At 52.4% G+C, this 20,243-nt stretch overlaps 7 protein-coding genes across 7 annotated transcripts; 2 read left to right on the top strand and 5 right to left on the bottom strand.

Annotated features, from left to right (window-relative positions):
* Positions 1 to 2,921: 2,921 nt before the first annotated feature.
* Positions 2,922 to 4,698, top strand: MBZ1 (BZIP-type transcription factor mbz1; the record flags this gene model as incomplete). The annotated part of the gene is made up of 2 exons (XM_053196843.1): positions 2,922 to 3,816; positions 3,869 to 4,698. 2 exons carry the CDS (start codon positions 2,922 to 2,924, stop codon positions 4,696 to 4,698), a joined length of 1,725 nt encoding a protein of 574 aa, XP_053045770.1.
* Positions 4,699 to 6,182: 1,484 nt separating this feature from the next.
* Positions 6,183 to 8,403, bottom strand: N0V96_001173 (uncharacterized protein; the record flags this gene model as incomplete). Its single annotated transcript, XM_065756152.1, has 6 exons — positions 6,183 to 6,581; positions 6,707 to 7,121; positions 7,181 to 7,254; positions 7,327 to 7,815; positions 7,879 to 8,222; positions 8,292 to 8,403. The coding sequence occupies 6 exons, from the start codon at positions 8,401 to 8,403 to the stop codon at positions 6,183 to 6,185; spliced, it is 1,833 nt and encodes a 610-aa protein (XP_065615392.1).
* A 2,614-nt stretch (positions 8,404 to 11,017) lies between these two features.
* N0V96_001172 (uncharacterized protein) lies at positions 11,018 to 11,541 on the bottom strand (the record flags this gene model as incomplete). The annotated part of the gene is made up of 2 exons (XM_053196845.1): positions 11,018 to 11,241; positions 11,313 to 11,541. The coding sequence occupies 2 exons, from the start codon at positions 11,539 to 11,541 to the stop codon at positions 11,018 to 11,020; spliced, it is 453 nt and encodes a 150-aa protein (XP_053045772.1).
* A 652-nt stretch (positions 11,542 to 12,193) lies between these two features.
* N0V96_001171 (uncharacterized protein) lies at positions 12,194 to 12,581 on the bottom strand (the record flags this gene model as incomplete). The annotated part of the gene is made up of 2 exons (XM_053196846.1): positions 12,194 to 12,321; positions 12,377 to 12,581. 2 exons carry the CDS (start codon positions 12,579 to 12,581, stop codon positions 12,194 to 12,196), a joined length of 333 nt encoding a protein of 110 aa, XP_053045773.1.
* A 1,879-nt stretch (positions 12,582 to 14,460) lies between these two features.
* On the top strand, positions 14,461 to 16,050 carry N0V96_001170 (uncharacterized protein; the record flags this gene model as incomplete). Its single annotated transcript, XM_053196847.1, has 3 exons — positions 14,461 to 15,291; positions 15,452 to 15,559; positions 15,619 to 16,050. The coding sequence occupies 3 exons, from the start codon at positions 14,461 to 14,463 to the stop codon at positions 16,048 to 16,050; spliced, it is 1,371 nt and encodes a 456-aa protein (XP_053045774.1).
* A 158-nt stretch (positions 16,051 to 16,208) lies between these two features.
* Positions 16,209 to 18,263, bottom strand: N0V96_001169 (uncharacterized protein; the record flags this gene model as incomplete). Its single annotated transcript, XM_053196848.2, has 1 exon — positions 16,209 to 18,263. The coding sequence occupies one exon, from the start codon at positions 18,261 to 18,263 to the stop codon at positions 16,209 to 16,211; it is 2,055 nt and encodes a 684-aa protein (XP_053045775.2).
* An 864-nt stretch (positions 18,264 to 19,127) lies between these two features.
* On the bottom strand, positions 19,128 to 20,210 carry N0V96_001168 (uncharacterized protein; the record flags this gene model as incomplete). The annotated part of the gene is made up of 2 exons (XM_065756151.1): positions 19,128 to 19,242; positions 19,426 to 20,210. The coding sequence occupies 2 exons, from the start codon at positions 20,208 to 20,210 to the stop codon at positions 19,128 to 19,130; spliced, it is 900 nt and encodes a 299-aa protein (XP_065615391.1).
* Between the last annotated feature and the right edge of the window lie 33 nt (positions 20,211 to 20,243).

The following is a 20,243-nucleotide window of genomic DNA, read 5'->3' as shown; positions in this document are numbered from 1 at the left end:
AAGCGTCCCACAGGATTGAATGATCATGGGCGGCATTTCCAGAACGAACGGGGCGATCCCCTGAATGGGATCTAACCACCGACCACATTGAGGGCCCAGTCCTTTGCGGAAGTCGGGAACGAACGAGACGCCTAGAATTGCCGTCAGGTCTGACTTTGGGTCTAGCTCCCTGGACGAAAACTCTTTTACAGGTGTTAATGCCGTGAATAACGGACGGCGGCACAACTTCCGCTTCGGGGGCGAGCTGAATAGGATTTGGAGCCGCGAGTATGGGACGGCCTGGTGTCAGCGCATGGCCAAACGCCGTAGTGTAGACTCCTTCCATCACCTCCTCGACTACCTCCTTGAAGCTCGGACGGAGACCAGTGAGCCTTTTCGGAGAGACATTTTCGTGATGTGGGCAGTGGCCCGGACGAAGCACCGTGGCTGCAACTTGCAAGTGAAAATCTATGCCACGCCGTGTTTCTAGTCGCCGAGACCAGTCTGCTCCCAGTGCCTCGAAGAATGGTAGACGAGGGGAGGCGTGGAAGTTGAAAAAGGTTGCCGCAAGTGGGAATGCTGTGTCAAGGTGTGTCTGGATTGCCTTGATATGGGGGCTGAAATGCCACAGACAACGGCCTGTATCCGTACTGTTCTGCGCGGCGACGGTAAGAAGCATATTGTTACTAGAGAGGCGGACAGGCGGTCGGTATTTGCATATGGCGAATTTCCAAGCCCATCGTGAGCAGCTCGGCCAGGTTGTTGGAACGAGTTGAATCGACGAACATGGGTTGGTTGGTTCGGTGATTGAGGCTGAGCATAAACAACCTTCTTTTTGAACGAACCAAACGAGGGCCATTGATTGATTGATGGTGGGAAGAATAGGAGTTCAGAGCAACGTCGACGGACGATCAACCCACGCCGAAAGCAAAAAAGAGGCAGAGCGCCAACTGGAACAGCCACACCCGGGATAGCGGCACCGTAGGTATTGCTACATGCGACTGCGATTATCTTGGGCGTAGTATCGAGTACTCAGTACCTGTCATCGACCTCGCAAGCGAAAGCGAACAGGGGAGGGTGCGCCGCCGCCGCACAACCAGAACTTCCCGCCGCCCGTCTCCGTCGGGCAGTGAATTGGTCGGCTCGGGTCAGCACTCAGCAGCACTCAGCACGGCAAAGCGCCAGGCGAGGCGCCTGTGTGGTTTGGCTTGGATTATTATTTGCAGCGATTCGCTCAGTTCGGATTTGATCTCGCGCCCGAACAATACGCGGCCCCGTCATCTTGTCATCTCACCAACCTCGAGGTTGCGGCTTCGTTGTTGTCTGTCAGTCGGCCAGATTCTGCTCCGTCTTATCGGAAGAATTAGAAAGGCCACGACAATGGGGGAGGGGATTGACATCAGATTCATCATCGACGACGATATCGTAGAGCCGTAACCAACATCAACGAGGGGAAATTGATGATAACATGGGCGGGTAATCAGATCTCGTCTCTGTCGGTAGTGTAGACGAAAATGAGGGACTGGAGAAAAAAAGTCAAAAAAGTTCTCTCAATAAGCGTGCGTCGTCGAGTCGTCGTCAGCAACATTTCGAAACGGCGACATCGCGCCATTGCTTGTGGTTGGGCGGCAGGCGACAGGCGACAGAGCCAGTGGTCGAGTTCAATATCAAAACAAGCGGTCGCTGTTCTGGCGAGTGACGAGCTTGCGAATCCACGTAGAATTCCACAGCGCTCCGGAGGTTCACCAAAAGAACCTGGAAGCCAAAAGGCGCAGAAAATGAAGGAAATGGGGACCACCAGGAGCGAATCACTGCGACCGAATGGTCGAGTACTCGTCGACGACTGAGCCGAAAAGGGCAGTTGGCGTCGTCATCCTCAGGCCGCAGACGTGTACATTGTAAGTGTGCGTCGCTGCAGGAAGGTACCTGACATTTCGTAAATTCGTACTTTCCCACCCACCTTCGAAGACGATTGTACCTGACGTTCACTGGTCTAGTACGGTGGTTCTGGCCCGAAGCTCCTTCCTCTGCCTGCCTGCACTTCCAATGTTGGCACGAATACCTACTCGCTGTGCGCAGTAGAGGAAGGGAAGGAACGGACGAGTGAGAAAGAGCGAGAGGGAAGGAACACCACTGCCTGCCTTCCCACCCGACGAGAAGGTGCAGCCCGTCAGCCAAGGACGCCCGGCCCAGTCTCTCTCATCTCCCCACGCTAATCCCAATCAGGACACGTCGTCCATCGGCTTACGCGTCCCTCTTTCCCTCCCATCAGCGCCCCAGTCGTCTCTCTCCTTCCCTCCGTCTTCCCTCTTGCGCTTTCTGGTCTTTTGCTCAGTGCGCTCCCCTTCTCTCCTTCTCTCTCACCCCAATCCCGTCTTTTCACTCCCTTCCCAAAGTACCAAAGTACCGAAGTACCGAAGTACGTTCCCCTCGCTCTTGCTCGCCCGTCCCAGGACTCCTGGTCCCTTCCTTCCTCAACTCCCCCCAGCGGCCACCCCCCTGCTCAGCCCGCCCAGAATCCGCTTGGCCCGCCTTCCCCCTGCTACTCCGAGGACCAGGCACCCAAATCATTCAAGAAACGGAGTCCCCGTGCTCAATCCCTCTTGTTACGCTTCCCATACATCCACTGCCCAGACCCCCCCTAAACTTCCCGCCTATCTCAACACTCTTCTTGTCCTCTTTTCCTCTTTCTTCCTCCCACCTCTCAAACCCTCTTTCTTCTCAACTTCAATCAAACCACCAAACGAAACACCCACCTGAGGCATTGTCAACTATCGTCACGAGCCTCATTCACCGAAACGAGTACTAAGCATCGATCACTACCTCGTCGTGTACGGGGTCCAACAATCACTACAGAGGTTCGCCACAGACCGGTGCCGAACCCGAATTCACCAAACCCATCTACACCGATACCTAAGGGAACGAACCCTCCTTCGACGGCAATGACGACCTCGAATCAGAACGTCGATAACATCGACGCCCTCCTCGACTTCAGCGAGTACGACAACATGTCTTATCAGTCTCCCTCGCTCTCTCCCGCGGCTACCGCCAAGAACACCTTCACTCGCCCATCAGTCAGCACCGTCGCGACCCCGACGATGCCCTCCGCATCACAACCTCTCACTGGCCCTAGCCATCAGTATGATCTCTACAAGCAGCAGACTGGCATCGTTCCTGGTGCCCTCGCCAGCACCCTGGCCGTGAATGAGGCCAACTCTCACATTAGCGGCTACAACAGTGGTTACGGAATGGACTACTTGGGCAATGGTTTGAGCCCGGAGAACGACATGTTCGACTTCAACACATCGCCGTCCCAAAATTCTACTGGCTTGGATATGGATATGGAGTTTGACTCCCCTCCGGACTCTCAATACTTCTTCCCCAACACTACCGTCAACCCCACTGCCATCGGCGGACAGGAGTCTCCCGTGGTCCCCTCCCAGCAGAGCAACGTTGGCCGCCTCTGGCCTGGCATGCACTCTCAGGCTGCGCTTGCCAAGGCCCAGGCCCAGCAAAGGCAACAGCAGCAAATTATTCAGCAGCAGCAGCAGCGCCAACAGATGGGTCAGAAGCAGCGCACCAAAAGCCAGCAGCCTACCGACCCCATCGTTGAGCAGAAGATCACCCAGCTCCTCAACTCCATGCGTGCTAAGCCCGCTCAAGAGGGCGACAGCCCCACTCCTCTCATGAATCTGCCTAGATGCAAGAAGGACGAGGAGGATATGGACGAGGACGAGAGACTTCTCGCTAGTGAGGAGGGCAAGAAGCTCAGCAGCAAGGAACGTCGCCAACTCCGCAACAAGGTTTCCGCCCGCGCCTTCCGTTCCCGCAGAAAGGGTAAGTTTCGCTTTCACAACGCCCTTAATATCCACTTACTAACCCCTCGCAGAATACATCACCCAGCTCGAGGCAGAGATTGCCAACAAGGTCTCCGAGAACGGCGAGCTTCGCCAGCACAACCGTGCTCTCCAGGACGAGAACAAGCGCCTGCAGGATCTCACTCGCATGCTCCTGGCTTCTCCCTCATTCTCCAACTTCCTTGACCACCTCAGCACCAATCCCCAGCCCGCTCCTCAGCAGCAGCAGCAAGCTCCCGCCGTCAAGGTTGAGAGACAGGCTGAGCAGCGCCAGATTCCCAAGGACATCAACCCCTACGCCAACCAGACCCAGCAGCAGCAGATCGGCATGGCCATGCTCCCTGAGCAGAACATGGACTTCTCTATGCTGAACATTGACAACGACGCCTACAACTTCCAACCCCAGGTCTTCGCTGTTCTCGAGACTCCCGACGTTCCCGTCACCATTGACACTAACGTCCTCTCCGGAAAGTCCTCCAACTTTGTCGGCGAGCAATTCGAGTCTGATGACGAGAAGATCGAGCTTCCCACTATTGAGGCTCCCAAGGTCCTGGCGCCTGAGGTTCAGTCTCAGGCTCCTGCCACCGAGGAGGTCTTCGACGACGAGTTCGAGAACGACCCTGAGTTCGCTCTGTACCACTCTGCCCCTGCCCCTGCGACCGCTCCTGTCGAGCTTGACACCGAAGCCCTCTCACAACCCGAGATCTTCGGTGGTGTTGAAGCCGAGAAGGTCCTTGCCCGCTACGAACTCGTCGACGCATCAGAAGATGAGCAGAACGCATGTGTGGCCATGGCCAAGGTGCAACGCATCGACGCCGCGCTTCAACCAGTCCTCGCCAGACTGGAGTCGCTCTTCCTTTAAACACCACATTCTCTACTATACTTTCTTTTAGCACCTTACTATGGGCATTTGAGTTCGCTACACCATTTCCTGTGCATACTAGCTTGATATCTGGGACATGGCGTTGGGATTGACTGGGAATCAACTACACCCGAACCGGGACGGCATCTAGTTTCTTATTTTTATTTCAAGAGTGTTGCGGTGGACGAAAAGAATTCTATAGGAACCAAGCTGGTTCGGCATGATTGATGATTGTTAACATTGGCGAGTAAGAGATGGGATTACGGCTGGCCATGGCCATCGTGTACTAGATAGATTGGGCGCTCCCGCAACTCGATCTGAAGAATACAAAAGAATTCTCAAATTTCATTTACACTTGTTCGTTCATGTGCATCACTGTTTGCTTCCATTATTGAAGTCGCGAGTTGTCTGCGCGGCGTGTTACCCTGAGCCCTACACAACGGTGGTGAATTATGGGTCTGTCGTACAAGATGAGGCACGAAACGTCGCGTGCGTTTCTCAGGAATCTGCTCACCCCGTGCATCTATGCCGTGTACACGCTCTCCCACCACCCATGGGTTTTCCGTGAGCACGTCCCCGAATCTTTTCAGCCGACGACCTGTCTGTCACCGTCTCGTCTTTCGAAACGGCTTGGCTTCGGCTCGGTACAGGTCTTTTGCTAGACATGTTCTCTAGAGAGTCTGGAGAGGACATGCCGAACCGTCCAACGAGATGACCACCTTCCGATGAATCCCCACCTGCCGTCGAGGATATGGACGAATGGCATGGTTGGGAGATCACTGTCATCTGGTGTCTGGATCTTCGGGTTCGTTCTCTTGTGGCTATGGTCTTGATACCCTTGTCTGTGATGTACCCTTGGCTTGTAAGGGGCTGCTTGGTAGAGCAGATAGTAGGAGGCCTCTGCGAGCTCTGGAGTCTGAACTCTGGAGGCTCTCTCAATTTGGGGCTACTGTCTCCTGGCTCGGATTTTCCGACTGAAGGTGGGGTGCCACGTTTGATGTGATGGGCATTGTTGGTAGCTTAGATTGCCATGCTGTTTGACTTCATGTTGCCTTGATGACTGGTTGGCGAGCAGGAACCCCTGGTTGTGTCTTTCTTGTCGTCGGATGAGTGTATCATGTTGTCTCTGGGCTCTAGAGAAGATTGAGAAAGTTGAGATGACAAGTCTGGGCGAGAATGGATTAAGTCTGCCGGGATCCTTTGGATGCCATGATGGGATATTGGTCTCTGACAGGCAGGAGTCTTGTGTAAGAGTGGACGGCGGGTTGTTGACTTTCATTGTTTTGGCCCGGAGGTTAGTGGACTCCGTTAATAACGTGTGAATGTATCTATCTGGTTAAGCAGATGAATGGCCGTGAATGACAACTGTAAGTAAGATGTATCCATTACCACATTAGACAACATCAACAGCTACATCGCATCTCGAGCTGAGCATATTGACACCAAATATACCGTCGTCAGACACCACTCATTCAAGACCACAATCACAAATCTCCCCAATCCTCCCGGATCATCTCCGCCCCCTTCTCCCCAATCATATACACCGACCCCACGATATTAACATCGGGCAAGATGGGAATGATGCTACAATCCACGACCCGCAGCCCGTCGACGCCGTACACTCTCAGCCGCGGGTCCACGACGCCGCCCTTGTCTTCGGGCAGCATCTGATTCGTGCCGGAAGCGTGCCAGTTGGGAATCGTGTTGGCGCGGACGTAGGCCAGCACGGTGTCCTCGTCGTCCTCCGAGACGCCGGCGCCGGGGGAGACTTCGCCGTGGGAAGGGCCGACGGTGTATTCTGACATGCGCGGGTGGGCGAGGATCTTGCGGAGGTATTTGAAGGAGGCGAGGGCGATTTTGCGGTCGGCTGGGTGGGCGTAGTACTGTTTTACAATGGGTTAGCCTACCTTTGTTCTTCTTGACCTTTCTGACGAGGGATCGAAAGGAGAAAACCGAACAAGCCTTCAAAGATAGGCACGGCAGACGAAAGAAACAAAGTCGAACTCACATTGGGATTGATCTTCGGCGTCTCAGCCATCGAGTTCGATCTAAGCGTAACATTTCCCCTAGAGAGCGCCACCATACTCGACGCCGTGAGGGAAATGTACGTCTCGTTGCCGCGAGGCGTGTAATACGGCGTCGGCCCGCTCGGGTAAAACACGCTCTCGAAGAGGTACTCAATGTGCGACTGGTTCGCCAGCCCCGCGGCGACGACGTCGCCCGCACCAATGGCCTGCAGCTCGTCGGCGGATAGCTTCTGGAAAGCGTTTGTGATGCCCGAGGGGGCCGTGTATTCGCCCGTGGCGTTGGTGTAGAACTCGTCCTGGGCGGCGCGGAGGGATTGATAGGTTGCTGCCATGTCTGTTGTGGAGAATTCGGGTGTCGAGAGGGCCATTATGCTGAAGACGGAGTGGTCGTTTAGGCTTGGGAAGGGGATTATGTTAGTTGCGATGTGAGAGGAGGTAGAAGCAGGAGAACATACTGCTGGCCAATGTTCTCGTTAATATGGACGGGCTCGATGCCAAATTCGTTGAGCTGGGAGGATGGACCGACTCCCTTAAGCGGTCGAGGTTAGTACATGATCTGCCGTTTATCATTTCACCTCCGCGAGACTGGAGAGGAACTCACAGAAACCATCAGGAGTTGAGGCGAGTTAAACGCCCCCGCGCTGACGATAACTTCCTTCTTCGCTCTAACCTCATACACAATACCCGTAGGATGGTCCATGAAAGCAACCCCCACAGCCTTTGGCTTCTTCCCCTCTTCCGCCTGGTCAAAGTTGATCTTCCACACGGGAGCAAAGTGCAGCACGTCAAGGTTCTTCCGGCCCTCGGCTTGCTTGAGGTAACTATCGTAGCTGGAGCTGCGCATGAAGCCGGCATCGAGGTGGCCCGTCCCCTGCTTCACGCCGGTGCTGTTGCCCGTGTTGTGGTCCTCGACGATGGGGATCTGCAGAGCCTCGGCAGCGGCCTCGATGAACCCTACGCCCGAGGGCGGGACATAGCCCTGGAATCCGAGCTGGAGGGGACCATCGGCGTAGGCGGAGGGGTCGTGGGTCTTGTAGGAGACGTCGAAGCCTCGGACTTCGTGGTCCGTTGGCGGGTTGAAGTGCGTACCCTGTTATCGCGTCAGTAAAATGTGCCAAACATCATAGCCTTAACAACTGAACGTGGGGATTACCTTTACAAACAGAGGATAGACATCATCCCACCCCCAACCCGGGTTCCCTACCTTGACCCAGTCATCGTAGACGGACGAGCTGCCGCGACCGTAGTAGAAGCCATTGGTCACGCTGCTGCCGCCGAGGCACCGACCGCGGTGGTAGCGAAGGATGCGGCCGTCGAGGTGTTCCTGCGGGGTGGTGTAGAAGGACCAGTCGATGGCGGTCCCGCCGAGAAACTGGTTGCCGCCGGGCGGCTTGTAGGCCGAGACGACCTCGGGGTTCGGCCCCGCTTCGAGGACGAGGATCCGCTGTTTGCCGGACTCGGAGAGGCGGTTTGCGAGGACTAGGCCGGCGGTGCCGCCTTCGATGGGGAAAGCGTGAGTTAGCCGCCTGGATTATTATGGGCGTATGAAAAGAGAGCGTTTATTACCTCCTGCTATGATGAAGTCGTATTCATCTTGGATCGTTGCGCGGTCGAGGCCCTTAATTGGTGCGGCCGAGACTCCGGCGAGGAGGGTCAGGAGAGGGAGGGTCAGCTGCATCGTGAGGCCGCGTACTTCACAACAACAACAACAACAACGAAAACCAGGAAGCAAAATTTCTCAATTGAAATCCAATCGAAGTTTGCTTGGTCGGTACTTGATAGACTTGACCAAAGGGGTCGCCTTCCAGCCGCTAACTATCGGAGATGCCCCAGACCTCATATACTCTCGCCCAGCCCAACAAAGTGCACCTCATGATCAAGCCGCTTGCGAATGAACACAATTAAGCCGGCTCAGCCTACCTTGGCTCCCATTTAAGCAGGCATATAGGTTTTGCTTGCGCCATAATCGTGCGTCATCGCACCGCGAGGTGTCAGACCGGGCGAAAGCGAGGCGTGCCGTGGATGCTCTTGGCGAGGAAGCGAGCCGGACGGATTGGATGTTGTATTTGTTCTTTTAGGCTTCTTTTTTGTGCTTCTCTCTAGGCAAGGCATATTGAAGTTTCGGGGCGAAGATGGCGGGGAAGGAAGACGGGGGAAGCTTGGTTTTGGGGTACGCAGGTGAATGGGCACGGTGAACAGGTGACAGGTCCAATGCTTGGAATTCAGCAAGGCTTCTTGCTCTTGCAGATCAGATGTTGGAGGTGGCACAGCTGCCGAGCGGATAGTGATTGAGAGACAGGCAAGACAGGTACAGTGCAATGGTGCCACGAGTTGATGGCGCAGGATTCGAGAGCGACGTATGTCAAGACATTTGGTCAACTAGTACAGAGTACTAGCGTTATGTGCCGTTGATGCTGCGGGGTTGGCATCCTTTCCTGGGCTCCCGCTATCCGGCTCAACATGGAATTGAACTTACCTGGCTACTCACCATGTCGGCTCATATCCTTTTCCAAATTCCTAGAAACCGAAAGTGACTTGCTTTGCCTTGACTAGGGAGCCCCATAACCTGGCATCTAATGATATGCGAGTGAGATGGGCCAGGGCAATGCTACTTCATACAGTGTAAGGTAGTCGTAGAGAGAGGTGGAGAAACTTCACCAAGGAGCGAGGCCAAGACAATAGCATGCAGGCTGGAAGGATCCGGCCGACGTACGTCCAGCGGGGTGTGCAGAACCCATCGATCTCCAAGCCCTACCGGCCCCGAGTCCCGTGTGGTGCCCCGTCCTGTACCCGCTTTCGCCCCGCCTCCCCGCGAGGAGCTGAGTAGGGATTTTGGCGGGGATGAGGTTTGCGACCACACAATTCGAAGGGGGAGGCAGATTTGAGGCACCTTTGGCATTCATTTAACCTCTTTTTCTCCGATAAGATGCCGTTGTGCAACTTATTTGACCCTGGCCTTTGATCAAAGTCCAATCGAATCCTGGGTTTCGGTAGGGGGACGGGAGGCTCGGACGTGCCTGGGAGCTGCAGGCTGGGGCGTATCATTGATCGGCATCTATTCCGCCTCGGGCAGTGTGATGTACTTGTACTTTTGTCTCACATCATCCTGCTCTTCAATTTTTAATGGAAGCCTGCGCGGCGAATGTGAAATTGGGTTGCCTTGTCGGGAGACGTCGTATGTCTTGAATGCCTGAATTGTCTTTGCTCTATCAAGACTATGCTTGCAACGCAGTTGGAGCATTATCCATAGCTCGGTTTCGCGATCTTCTTGGTCCCTGGATTAGGTTTGATACCCAAGCCTTTGGTCAATGAGGTAACGTGCGACCTTGACGGGCTAAATTCTAAACTCTGAGTTTGCTGAAGCATCGGATGCAAGGTTAAAAAGCAGAATCAATACGAGTATTGCAAGTTGAGTCGGCTGCATCGCCATCCTAGGGTTGTAAGCCTTGGATACTGGTCAGGTGCAGATTTCAATGTTGGTTTGAAGACATCCCAGATGTAAGACCAGCGATTTCATGGCTACATTGCACAACTGGAACAGCGAAACATAGAAGCGAAGTGGTGTATTGAGAGCTTGAGTGTTGGTGAAATCGGGATGTTGTCAAATGAGTGTTGACGCGAGCTCAGGAGTAAGGGAAGGGGGATGATGTAGAGTGCAAATTACAGAAAATGGGGAGTCCACGTGTACCGAACCAATAGCCCCGAACAAAGACATTTCCTTCCAAAGAGTGATCCAAATCAGAGCTCGTTGTACCCATTGCTCTTCCGCCTTCCAATCCTTGCATGTATGTATCCCTTTTTCCGTGCCATTCCCTCTCCACGTCGAACAGCGACCTTATCCATCACCAGATGAGCTGAAAAGTGAGTTAGACTAAGAGTCCCTCCAACCACATATACTGTCGAACTCATCACGGTCTATAACCGCAGACTGCGTAAGTGAGCGACCTGGGGTACCCGCTCACTCCGCAATAAGGCCCCTGGCCAAGAGGAAGCCCAGAACACCCGCATCGGGGCACCAAGGGCCCCATACGGAATCCCCTAGGAACACGGCGGTCGGTTCTCTCGGCAGCAGATCTTGAGAGAAGAATGCAACACCCAAGCTGACCCCAGTCTGCTTCGATGTTCTTCGCTGGATCTGCCGCGAAGACAAGAGACGCGCAAGCGCATTGTTCCCATGGGATCTCCGTTTGGATCCCTCGGTGCCCCAATGCGGGACTTCCAGGTTTCCTCTTGGTCTGGGCAGGCTACTGATCGTTAGCTCAAGGGGACAGGAGGTTTTAACATTACCGATATCAAAGAATGTGGAGGTGCGTTGCCACAAGTCTGGCAGCATCGAGTCCGCCATCCATATAAACAGCACCAATGATGGCCTCGATTGTATCGGCCTTAGTCCGAGCACCAATGGCCAAGCCCTGGGATGGATTCACGTTGAGGCACTGTGAAAAGTCAAACGTATCAAAAGTTTCCGCCAGCCGGACATTGTTGACAGCCCGCTGAACTTGGGTGTCGATGGCGCCTAGCATTATCGTGTTAGTTTATTGGATGAATCGATAATGAATGAAACTTCGTTGTCGAATAATAACTCACCCCTGACCGCGAGATTACGGCTGACCATTGGTTCCACAACAAAGGCCCCGATAAGTTTGTCTCCCAAGAGAGCCAGGATCTTGTTACCGTCGATAACACGACGATCGCCGGCAATTCGAACTCCAGATCCTGGCGCTTGGAGGGCCTCCCAGAGCCAGTTGGTATCATTGAATTCGTAGTTGATGAGACGCATTGCTCTGTTGACCTTCTCGCTCTGCTGGGTTTGCATCGTGAATGTGGCAAGCGGTAATAACTATCGGTCGTAACGGGAGGTAAATCAAGATGTGAAGAGAGGTAGGGTATGAAGAAGGAGTTTGGGAAAGGTGTAAGAGACAAGTGCGAGTGATAACTTTGGTGGAGGATCGGAGGGTCTTATATCTTACGCTCTAGTGATCATTACTTCAATGGCGGTGGCCGGGAGACCAACCTCTTAACCCCCATACAGGTAGACAATTGATTTTCACGTTTGAAATGGCGTGGTGCTTGAGACATTTGTTGGAGTTTCTATCGAATCTCATCAATCCGATTGCGACAGATGAGAGACATGACTTGGTATTACATGTTTGAGGATATGCATGTCTTAATGCCTGACCTGGATCCCTCCATACCCCAGCGCGAGATAGTCGCGTTCACCGGGCGCTTACCATTCTGCAGGCTGAGAAACGATACCCAGGCCACTACACTCATGAGTGTGTTGCTTCGCGACATCCTTGAAATTTCTAAATTACTAACATCCGCACTTTGTAAAGGCAGCACTTCTCTCGGTGCGCATGGCTCAAACTGCAAACACAGAAGGCAAGCTCTCGATGGCGAATTCAAAGATAGATGATTGTATCTGAGTTTGCACCGAGAAAAAACATTCAATCGACTACATCTTGTAGCTATTTCTTCGCTGGGTTACGAGGACCATCAACCGCTTTTTCCACTGTCCCTGCAATGCCCCCCTTGTTTGCGTCAAACTGGCTTCCGATAGCACCATCCTTCGAGAAAGGGCCACCAACAGCTTCGCCTATTAAGAAAAAATTAGAACCGAGGTCATGTCTCATATTGGTTACAGCACTTACCGATCTGACCGATGTTGCCATCAGGGTTGAATTGCTTGCCAATGGCGCCCTCTGAGGAGATGACGCTAGGCTTGGATGGGCTGGTGTCCTTCTTTTGACCGGCGGCTTCGGCAGCGTTGTGAATGGGGTTCTGGGACGACATGGCTCTGACTCTGGGTACTGATGCAGCGAAAAGCTTAGTGTGTCTGAGGGCAATTCTGTTCATGATGTAGTGGATGATGGAGATGTAGACAAGGGCTTTTGGAGGTTCTTGGGGTGAGATCTTATACACTTTGAATCGTTGTGCGCGTCATCTTTGGCGCACAGCATGTGGTTAGCCAGAATGACGTTTCTGCGCCAGTGAAAGAATGGTGACATCATGAAGCGCTGACCATAACATTCGAACAGAGCACGGAAAGGACCGAGTGATGGTAAATGGCATGAATCATCGTTCAATTGATATGACTTTAGCCAGCGACTTTCCGCAAACATCAGCATTCCTGCGGGTTGGCCCGTCAGAGCCTACTACTGCCACATGCACCATTGCTTCTAGGAGGCTCAAGACAAAACCACACCAGTCTGTAATCGTACAATAGAAACCTAAATATGGCGATATTGTTTTCATCTTGCCAGACTAAATTTGAATTCTGGTTATTTCTATGTGCTAACTTAATGCTGGAACCACGAGTTTCTACTAGACTTGGATTCTGTTGTGATTGAGGGCTGCATCGTACTAAAACTGGACAATTGGCCAACTCTGAATGCCGTGTAAAGTTTGTTGGAGATGGAAGTATCCTGCCAAATACACACCAATAGTTGCTTAAGAATAGTTCCCGGAGTAAGAACTTTTTTCTGCCTTTTCTGACCGATACCTCCCTGAATTAGTTGAGCTCCAACAACGATTCTTGATGGAGAGACTGATTATTATAAAGTGGAGAAACAAGTTGAAGACATATCATAGCAAGTCGCTTGGTTCTTTCAAGTGAGAGACCCGTATATGATCGCATATACACGAAGCTCCAGTCACTTAATGTAAGCTCTTCTATTTTGTTTGCCATCCAAATTAATGGAAAATGGGGCTTTGAAAAGATCGACGTAGCAATGCTTGATAATATCATTGATACTAGGAACGCACGAGATCGGACCACTAGCAAGTAATTACTACTTACATGTTAGATAAGGTATGCAGTCTGAAGGAAAGGTTGTATACGATGAGAGACAATATATACTTACTCAAGTTTCTGGTACAACACATTGTATCATCAGTAAATGTCCTTGTCCTCGATCCGCACTTGCCCACCCCCTGACGAAGATTTGTGGGAGTCGGAAAGGACAGAGTTGAACTGAGAGCCAAGGTATTAGATAGTGCCCTCAGTCTGTTCGCTGGAATTGAAAACACTTACTTTATATGCTATATCCCTTAAGTGGCTGGTGGTATTGACCTGAGTTTTCAGAACAAATGGATATCTTTACTTGACCAAGATGAATACGGATTTCTTCGACTTGATGCTCGGACTCTTGAAAGAATGCAATTCACGGTTTCGCATGGATTCTAAATGCAGTTTCTGTATAGCTGTAACGTTTCCAGCTATTGTCAGATGAAAGCAAGCATAGGCTTCAGTTGAGCTATGACTTGAGACAAGGAGCTCACAATTCAACAATAAGAATCAACATGTGTCTTTGACGAAGTCGATGTAATCATATCAAGCAGGGGCTTGATACCAAGTCTTTGTTCCGGAACCTATTCGCACCTGAATACTCGTGTATTCCCTCACCGACTGGAACGCCCGAGTATTCCTCAGAGTTGAAGGAAGGAGCGACATAAACGTGATTGACGTTTTGAATTTAGCGAACAACTCCAGATGAAATCGTGCCTTTTCACTTCACTTTGGTCTAGGGCTTCTGCCTCATTTCCTTTCTAGATATTTCACGGTCGCTCCTTTCTTTTCGTGGAAATATTCTCAACCGTCTCCTTCAACCTGTTCTTCTTCGTTCTTGCCCTTATATCGCAACCTTTCCTTTCCTACCAACCCTTTCACTTCACACAACCGATCGTGAGTCTTTGAATCTCAGTCCCCAATCCTTCCTCCTCCAATCACCAAGTCATGGACTTCGACGACGAGTCGCTCTTTGGCTCTCCTCCAACTTCAGCAACGTTAGAGCCTTACTTTGCTGCCAGAGATCCGATCCCTCTCTGCTTGCCCGGAATGAGCACAAAGCACCTGCCGAACGCCAACGATGCTCCTGCGCAGGCGCAGAGCACGACCTCGAATTCACAAGTGCCTCACTTGCCTCATCAGGTGCTTGGTATCGAGAACAACGCCTTGGACGTTCCTTTCAGACCGCAGACACCCGTGCAGAGACGGCTTTCACGAAAAGCCTCAAAGCCCTCTTCCTCTCGAAGAAGCTCTTCAACTCAGAGAGCTCCCATCTCCGCGATCAACCCTGGTGTACCCGTCCGACTGATTCCAACAATGCCATGTTCCTCGGCTCCCACAGCAGAGACTCCTCTGTTCGCTCCGCCAATTGCGCCGGGTTACAGTGCCTTGCCTCCTTTGCCGGCATCGCTCCTTCTGCCACCTACACCGCCCGTTCTGAACGAGAATGGCGCATCCTCAGCCTCAGTCATTGGTGAACCATCCTCAAGCCAGAAGTTGTGTACCAAGTGCCACAAGCCCAAGCCGCAGTCGGAGTTCTCTTCTATGACCAATATGGGTCTAACGAAGGAGCGGAGCCAATGCGAGCCGTGTCGCAGGAAGAGAAGAGAATCATCGGCTCGACACAAGCTTCGTAAAGAACAGGCTGAGACTAAGGCTGAGGACGACCAGGAGCAGCTTCAACAGCACCAACTTCCACAGGGCGGCATGGCGCAGTGTCCTCACCATGGCTTGAGCGAGCATCAGCCGACTCGCTCTTCTCATCCATTGACAGCAGTGGTTGGTCTTGAACAGGCAACTGAATCCAGCCCCATGCGTGGCATCGCCACGGCGAGCATATTACTTGGCTTCAATTCTACTACAGAGCCTATGAGAGAGGCAAGACCCACAACTGACAAGATACCTTAGTCTCCAATGTTTGCTAACGGAACCATTTCAGACGTTTGTTCCCAATGCACTGATCACAACCCAGCATGATCCAATCGACTTGACGTCTCCAACCGTTCCTTCCTTCTTCGACTGGCCCGCAGCCCAGGAACCCGAGCAGGTAACTCACAGTACCTTCTCCAACTCGCCCGAGTCTACATGCTAACACATCATTCCCAGGGCGTCGATATTAAAGCTGATATGGCATTCTATGGACTGCAGTCGTCAAAGCAAATGCCGTCGCCGAGCTTAGTTCTCCCGCAAGGGACTAGAATGGAAGCTGGACTTCCCCCGACCCAAGATCACAAAAGCGAACTCTACGACATTGTGAGCGTCAAGACGCTTAAGACTCCCTTGACCAAGAATGCCGAGACCTGGCTTCTCAACCACGAGAAGCAAAAGTTCAAAGAGGGCCGCAACAAGTGCGAGTGGATGAAGGTGCAGGAGAAGAAGACTTTGGTGGCGTGCTGGGAAAAGAGACAGGCCTCGATTGTTCTTGGACTTGTCGAAGTGCCTGGCTCTGATCTTCAGCCCATGATTGGCTATTCCTACGGCGAGGGTTCGCATCAGAATCTGCCTGGTGCTTACCCAGATGACTATGATTGGCACTGAATTGGGCTGGACCCTTGAAGCCATTGAAGAAGACGGTGGAATGATTAGAGATGATTCTTTGTGTTTCGCGGGCGTTGTCTATTGGGGAAATGGAAGAAGAGGCATTGGCAGGAAGGACCTCAGTTTAGTTCCATAGTGGAAAACAAACGACACATGTATCATACAAAGGTTCGCGAACCAGTAGTAACAGGCCCCAAGACTCCCAGCTTCGTCAACTCCTCGACCAGATTAAACAAGACAAAGTCGCAACCCCTCCTGGCCACGATGTTGACAGTCACTGGCATCATTTCTTCTCGGTAGGTGACGTTGCTGTAGTAAGGCACCTGACCAATCGGAATGGTGAAGTCTGCGCTTCCAAAGTAAGACGCAAGGGAAGAAGCAGCTCCTCGAGTTCCAGGACCGTCAGGCAAGGCAGCGCCGGGGGAATCATTCAACTCGGCCTCTCTAAAGGAGGGAAGTCCACCTGTACCAATGTCGTAAATCATGATGGACTCGGAGCAGCTCTCGGTCGTGTTGAACAACACCTCACGATGCCAGGCGTCGGAGTCCTGGCGTCTGCGGTCAAGCGCTTCGGTATGACCTTTGGCGTCTAGGTTAAAATCCCGGAAGGTAGTTCGGTACGGCCTATCCAGGGAAGGGAAATCAGGGCTGTAGTGTGCAATCAGAGGTGTTGCCACAACTTTGAGCTGTGTGTAGGTCCAGATGGTACCTAGATCAGCCAGGATCCCGCCAAGATCTCGACCAGTGACGGTCTCGACTGTTTCCGTGATGTTGACTTTCGACACCGTTAAGTCCATGGCCTTGCTGATGCGGGCTAGGAAGCTCTGTAGAACGGCTTCAGCAGCCGGGTTCTGCAGCGGAAGGTGGTCGGTAGGATACAGAATCCGCTTCGGAAACGCACGAGAATCTGGAACCTCAAGCTCGGGCAGCCCATTGAGGCTGCTATCTTGGTGAAGCGAAGGGTCGTACCAAAGCTTAGCGAACTTCACCCAGTCCAGAGGATCACGTGCAAATACACCGCCCGTGTCGGCACCGTATGAAATAGGCATGACTCCGTCCAAGACCATGAGTCCTTGCGACGGGCGGTTTCCAAACGTTCCCGAGAACGCCGCCGGTTGGCGCATAGACTGGCCAGTGTCCGACCCGATGGCCAAGTCGAGCCAGTCGTATGCGGCAATGGAACAACCACCGCCAGCAGACGACGCCGAACAACTGAGATATCCGTCACCGCGGGGGTTCTGAGGGTAGTACACATCGGTCCACTCCCATGCGTGAGCCGCGGAAGCGAATTGAGATGTTTTCTGCTTCCCTACGACGGTCCCGCCGAGGTCAATGATGCGCTGGATAGAAGGAGCAGTTGCGTTGGCCTCGGTGGTCATCTGCGTCCATGCTTTGCTTCCTAGAGTGGACTTGAGTCCCTTGATGTCGTAGATATCCTTGACGCCAATTCTTTTCCCGGCCAGTGGCCCAGAGTTGGCTCCGCTATAGAGGCGGGATGGGACTGGAATCAAGGGGTAGCCCCAATCAGCATCGGTCAAGCCAAGAACCTTGTAAGTCCCGTTGGATTCGTAGATTCCGTGGACAAAGTCACTATGGGTATCCGTGTAGAGGCGGGAGACCTTTGATAGCGTGACCGTCCTGCCATTAGACTCCAGGAATAACGGGCCGGGAGGCGGCATGGGCGACCCAAGTTGGGAAGAAGCTGGTAGCATGAGAACTTGCGACCCAACAGATGCCACAAAGGCTGTTGCAGCATCATCAAGTCTTGAAGAGCAATTGGAGCTCAAGATGATTGTCTCAAGGAAGTCCTCCGAGAATACATCGTCTTCTGCGAGGTAGCGAGCAATCGTATCTTGGAGGTACTGCACACTAATGACTGGGGTATTCGCGACGAAATGAGTTGCAGGGGCGGTGGTTGCTTTGGGATTTGCGGCTGCGAGAGCGAGTGGTGAAGTGGGCGTTGCCAAGTAGCTTTTGTTGCCGATTTGAAAGACTTGATCTAAGCCATTGATGGTTTGGGTCAAAATAAGGGGACTCCTTTCGACGAGAGCGGTGGCCATGCCCGCGAGACACACGAAATGGAGAGCTCGAGCTGCCATCGGAAGGATGTCAAGCATGTAGAACTCTGAGATGCTTTGCGACGAGTTGCCTAGGAAGCTTGGTAGTATCCATGGCGATAGGAACGCGACACTCTCTGGATATAAATGTTCCATGATTGATGTATCTCACTATCCTCCGCGACGATGCCTAGGAAGATATCAAGGTGAACGTAAAGCTTGCATGAAGCTACTTTGTTGTCAAATGACGGCGTGAAGGTATTTCCACTGATAAGACATGCATGTTATCAGGCCTGTCTTTTTCCCCGCCTAGGTACTTCGCTAAGACCCCGCGCCTCGGAATGAGAGCATCTCTCCTACTGCTTGGCATGAAAAGAAGATCAACGCCCTTCATGATTTGCCAATTATTCAACAACGTCCGAACATCGGCTTTGTGACCCAGCTATCGGGAACTATCTTTGTTGTTCCATTGAGCCGGCTTATCTCACCCCGCAAAGGTCACTCAGACTCATGTGGCACGATCCACCCCCACCGAGCGGAATATACATTCCGAAAGAGTTAAGTGGGCACGATGAATAGAACAATAACTTCACTCTCAACTCTCTGTCATTTTGGCAGGAATGACCGGCGACTACAATCCCTTTAGATCCCGTTATCTTTGTTGTAATCCAGATAAGCCCCATCTCATAAGATAGAGACTTAGAAGAATCCAACCTTTACGTACAACAATCGAGTTCGATTTGATGCATCTTGTCCGAGTGCTTTATCGGCGGGATTTATCGCCATTTTGACGCGCATGCGACTAATAAAAATTTGCTACGAAGAACCAAGGCTAGAATAGTAAAGATTGGCTAAAGGAAGCCCGGGTGTGGATTTTTAGATGGCAACGTATATGCAGGCAGGTAGGCTGGCTTCGTCTTGCACTCGACCAAGTTGCCGACTCAAGCACCGCCTGGAAACCAATTACAACCACCCGCGATAATACAACTTCTAGGAAAGAGCAAACAAACAAGAACAAATCTATAAAGATTTCAAGACGGGTCGAACGCCCGCAAAGTCCAGCTCGTTAAGTGTCTCTTCCCAAAGACGATCTATGACAATGCTGCCCTCGGTGGTATAGAGAAACGCAGCAAACCTGGAGCTTGTCAGCATGAAATGAGGCAACGCATGATTGAGATAAGCGTACGGATGAATTTTCCAGCTCATAAGGAAGCAACCGTGAGACTCTTTGCCTTTGTTGACAATGGCATCAACAAAGCAAGAGGCGCCTACTCGCGGCGTTCGTCCAGTCGTTGCCCCAAACACCGAGACCCCCAACTTCATGATGCCCTGAGCATCGCGGGCTAGATTCGTGCCTTTGCACCACGCTGGATCTGCGAGGTTGACAATCACTTCGTCGGCCGAGATATGGTCAACCAGTTTCCAGAGAAACATGTGAGCGAGAAGCTTCGACGTATTGTAGGCCTCCCGGCCGTGGATGGCGAAGACCTTGGGATCATCAAAGGATGGGAGAAGAGGGTCTGCACCTCTGTTGGGAAAGGTGGCTACCAATGTTAGAGCGGCGCTGACGATTGTAAGACGCGCGGGGTCGCCGTTTTTCTGCCGTTTGGCCTTTAGAACAGGGAGAAGGAGTATGGCGAGGAGCACGGTTGATAAGTAGTTGACTTGGATTGTCTCTTCGTGGCCAGTGCTGGGAACTTTGGTAAAGTCCATCCGTATCACGCCGGCATTGAGAAGAGCAATGTCGATGCGATCTAACTCGGTATCAATGCGACGCACGAAATCCTGGACAGACTCGTAAGACGTCATATCGAGTAGTTGCACGCTGATCGTTGCATCGGGATATCGGCGACGGAGCTTTGAAGCGGCTTCTTCGCCCCGTTCGCGTGAGCGTACAGCTAGAATCAAGCGGGATAACTCGAGATCTAGCAGCTGAAGCGCGGCTTCATAGCCTAAGCCCGTGTTTCCACCCGTGATGATCGCGGTTTTACCGGAAAGACTGGTGCCCGGGGCCGGCCATTGTGGCTTGGCACAGAATTGGTTATTGTAAAAGACGCGTCCAAAGGAAAGAGTTGATGGTGGGAGGTCTTTAGAGCCGACCATCGTGATAGTGTAGAGTGATTGCGGGACTAAGGT

This window comes from Colletotrichum fioriniae (assembly GCF_027942845.1).
Source record: "Colletotrichum fioriniae strain IMI 355084 chromosome Unknown scaffold_1, whole genome shotgun sequence".
NCBI classification, from domain to species: domain Eukaryota; kingdom Fungi; phylum Ascomycota; class Sordariomycetes; order Glomerellales; family Glomerellaceae; genus Colletotrichum; species Colletotrichum fioriniae.
The sequence above is the reverse complement of the archived record's forward strand: the minus strand, read 5'-3'. Positions and strand labels throughout refer to the sequence as shown.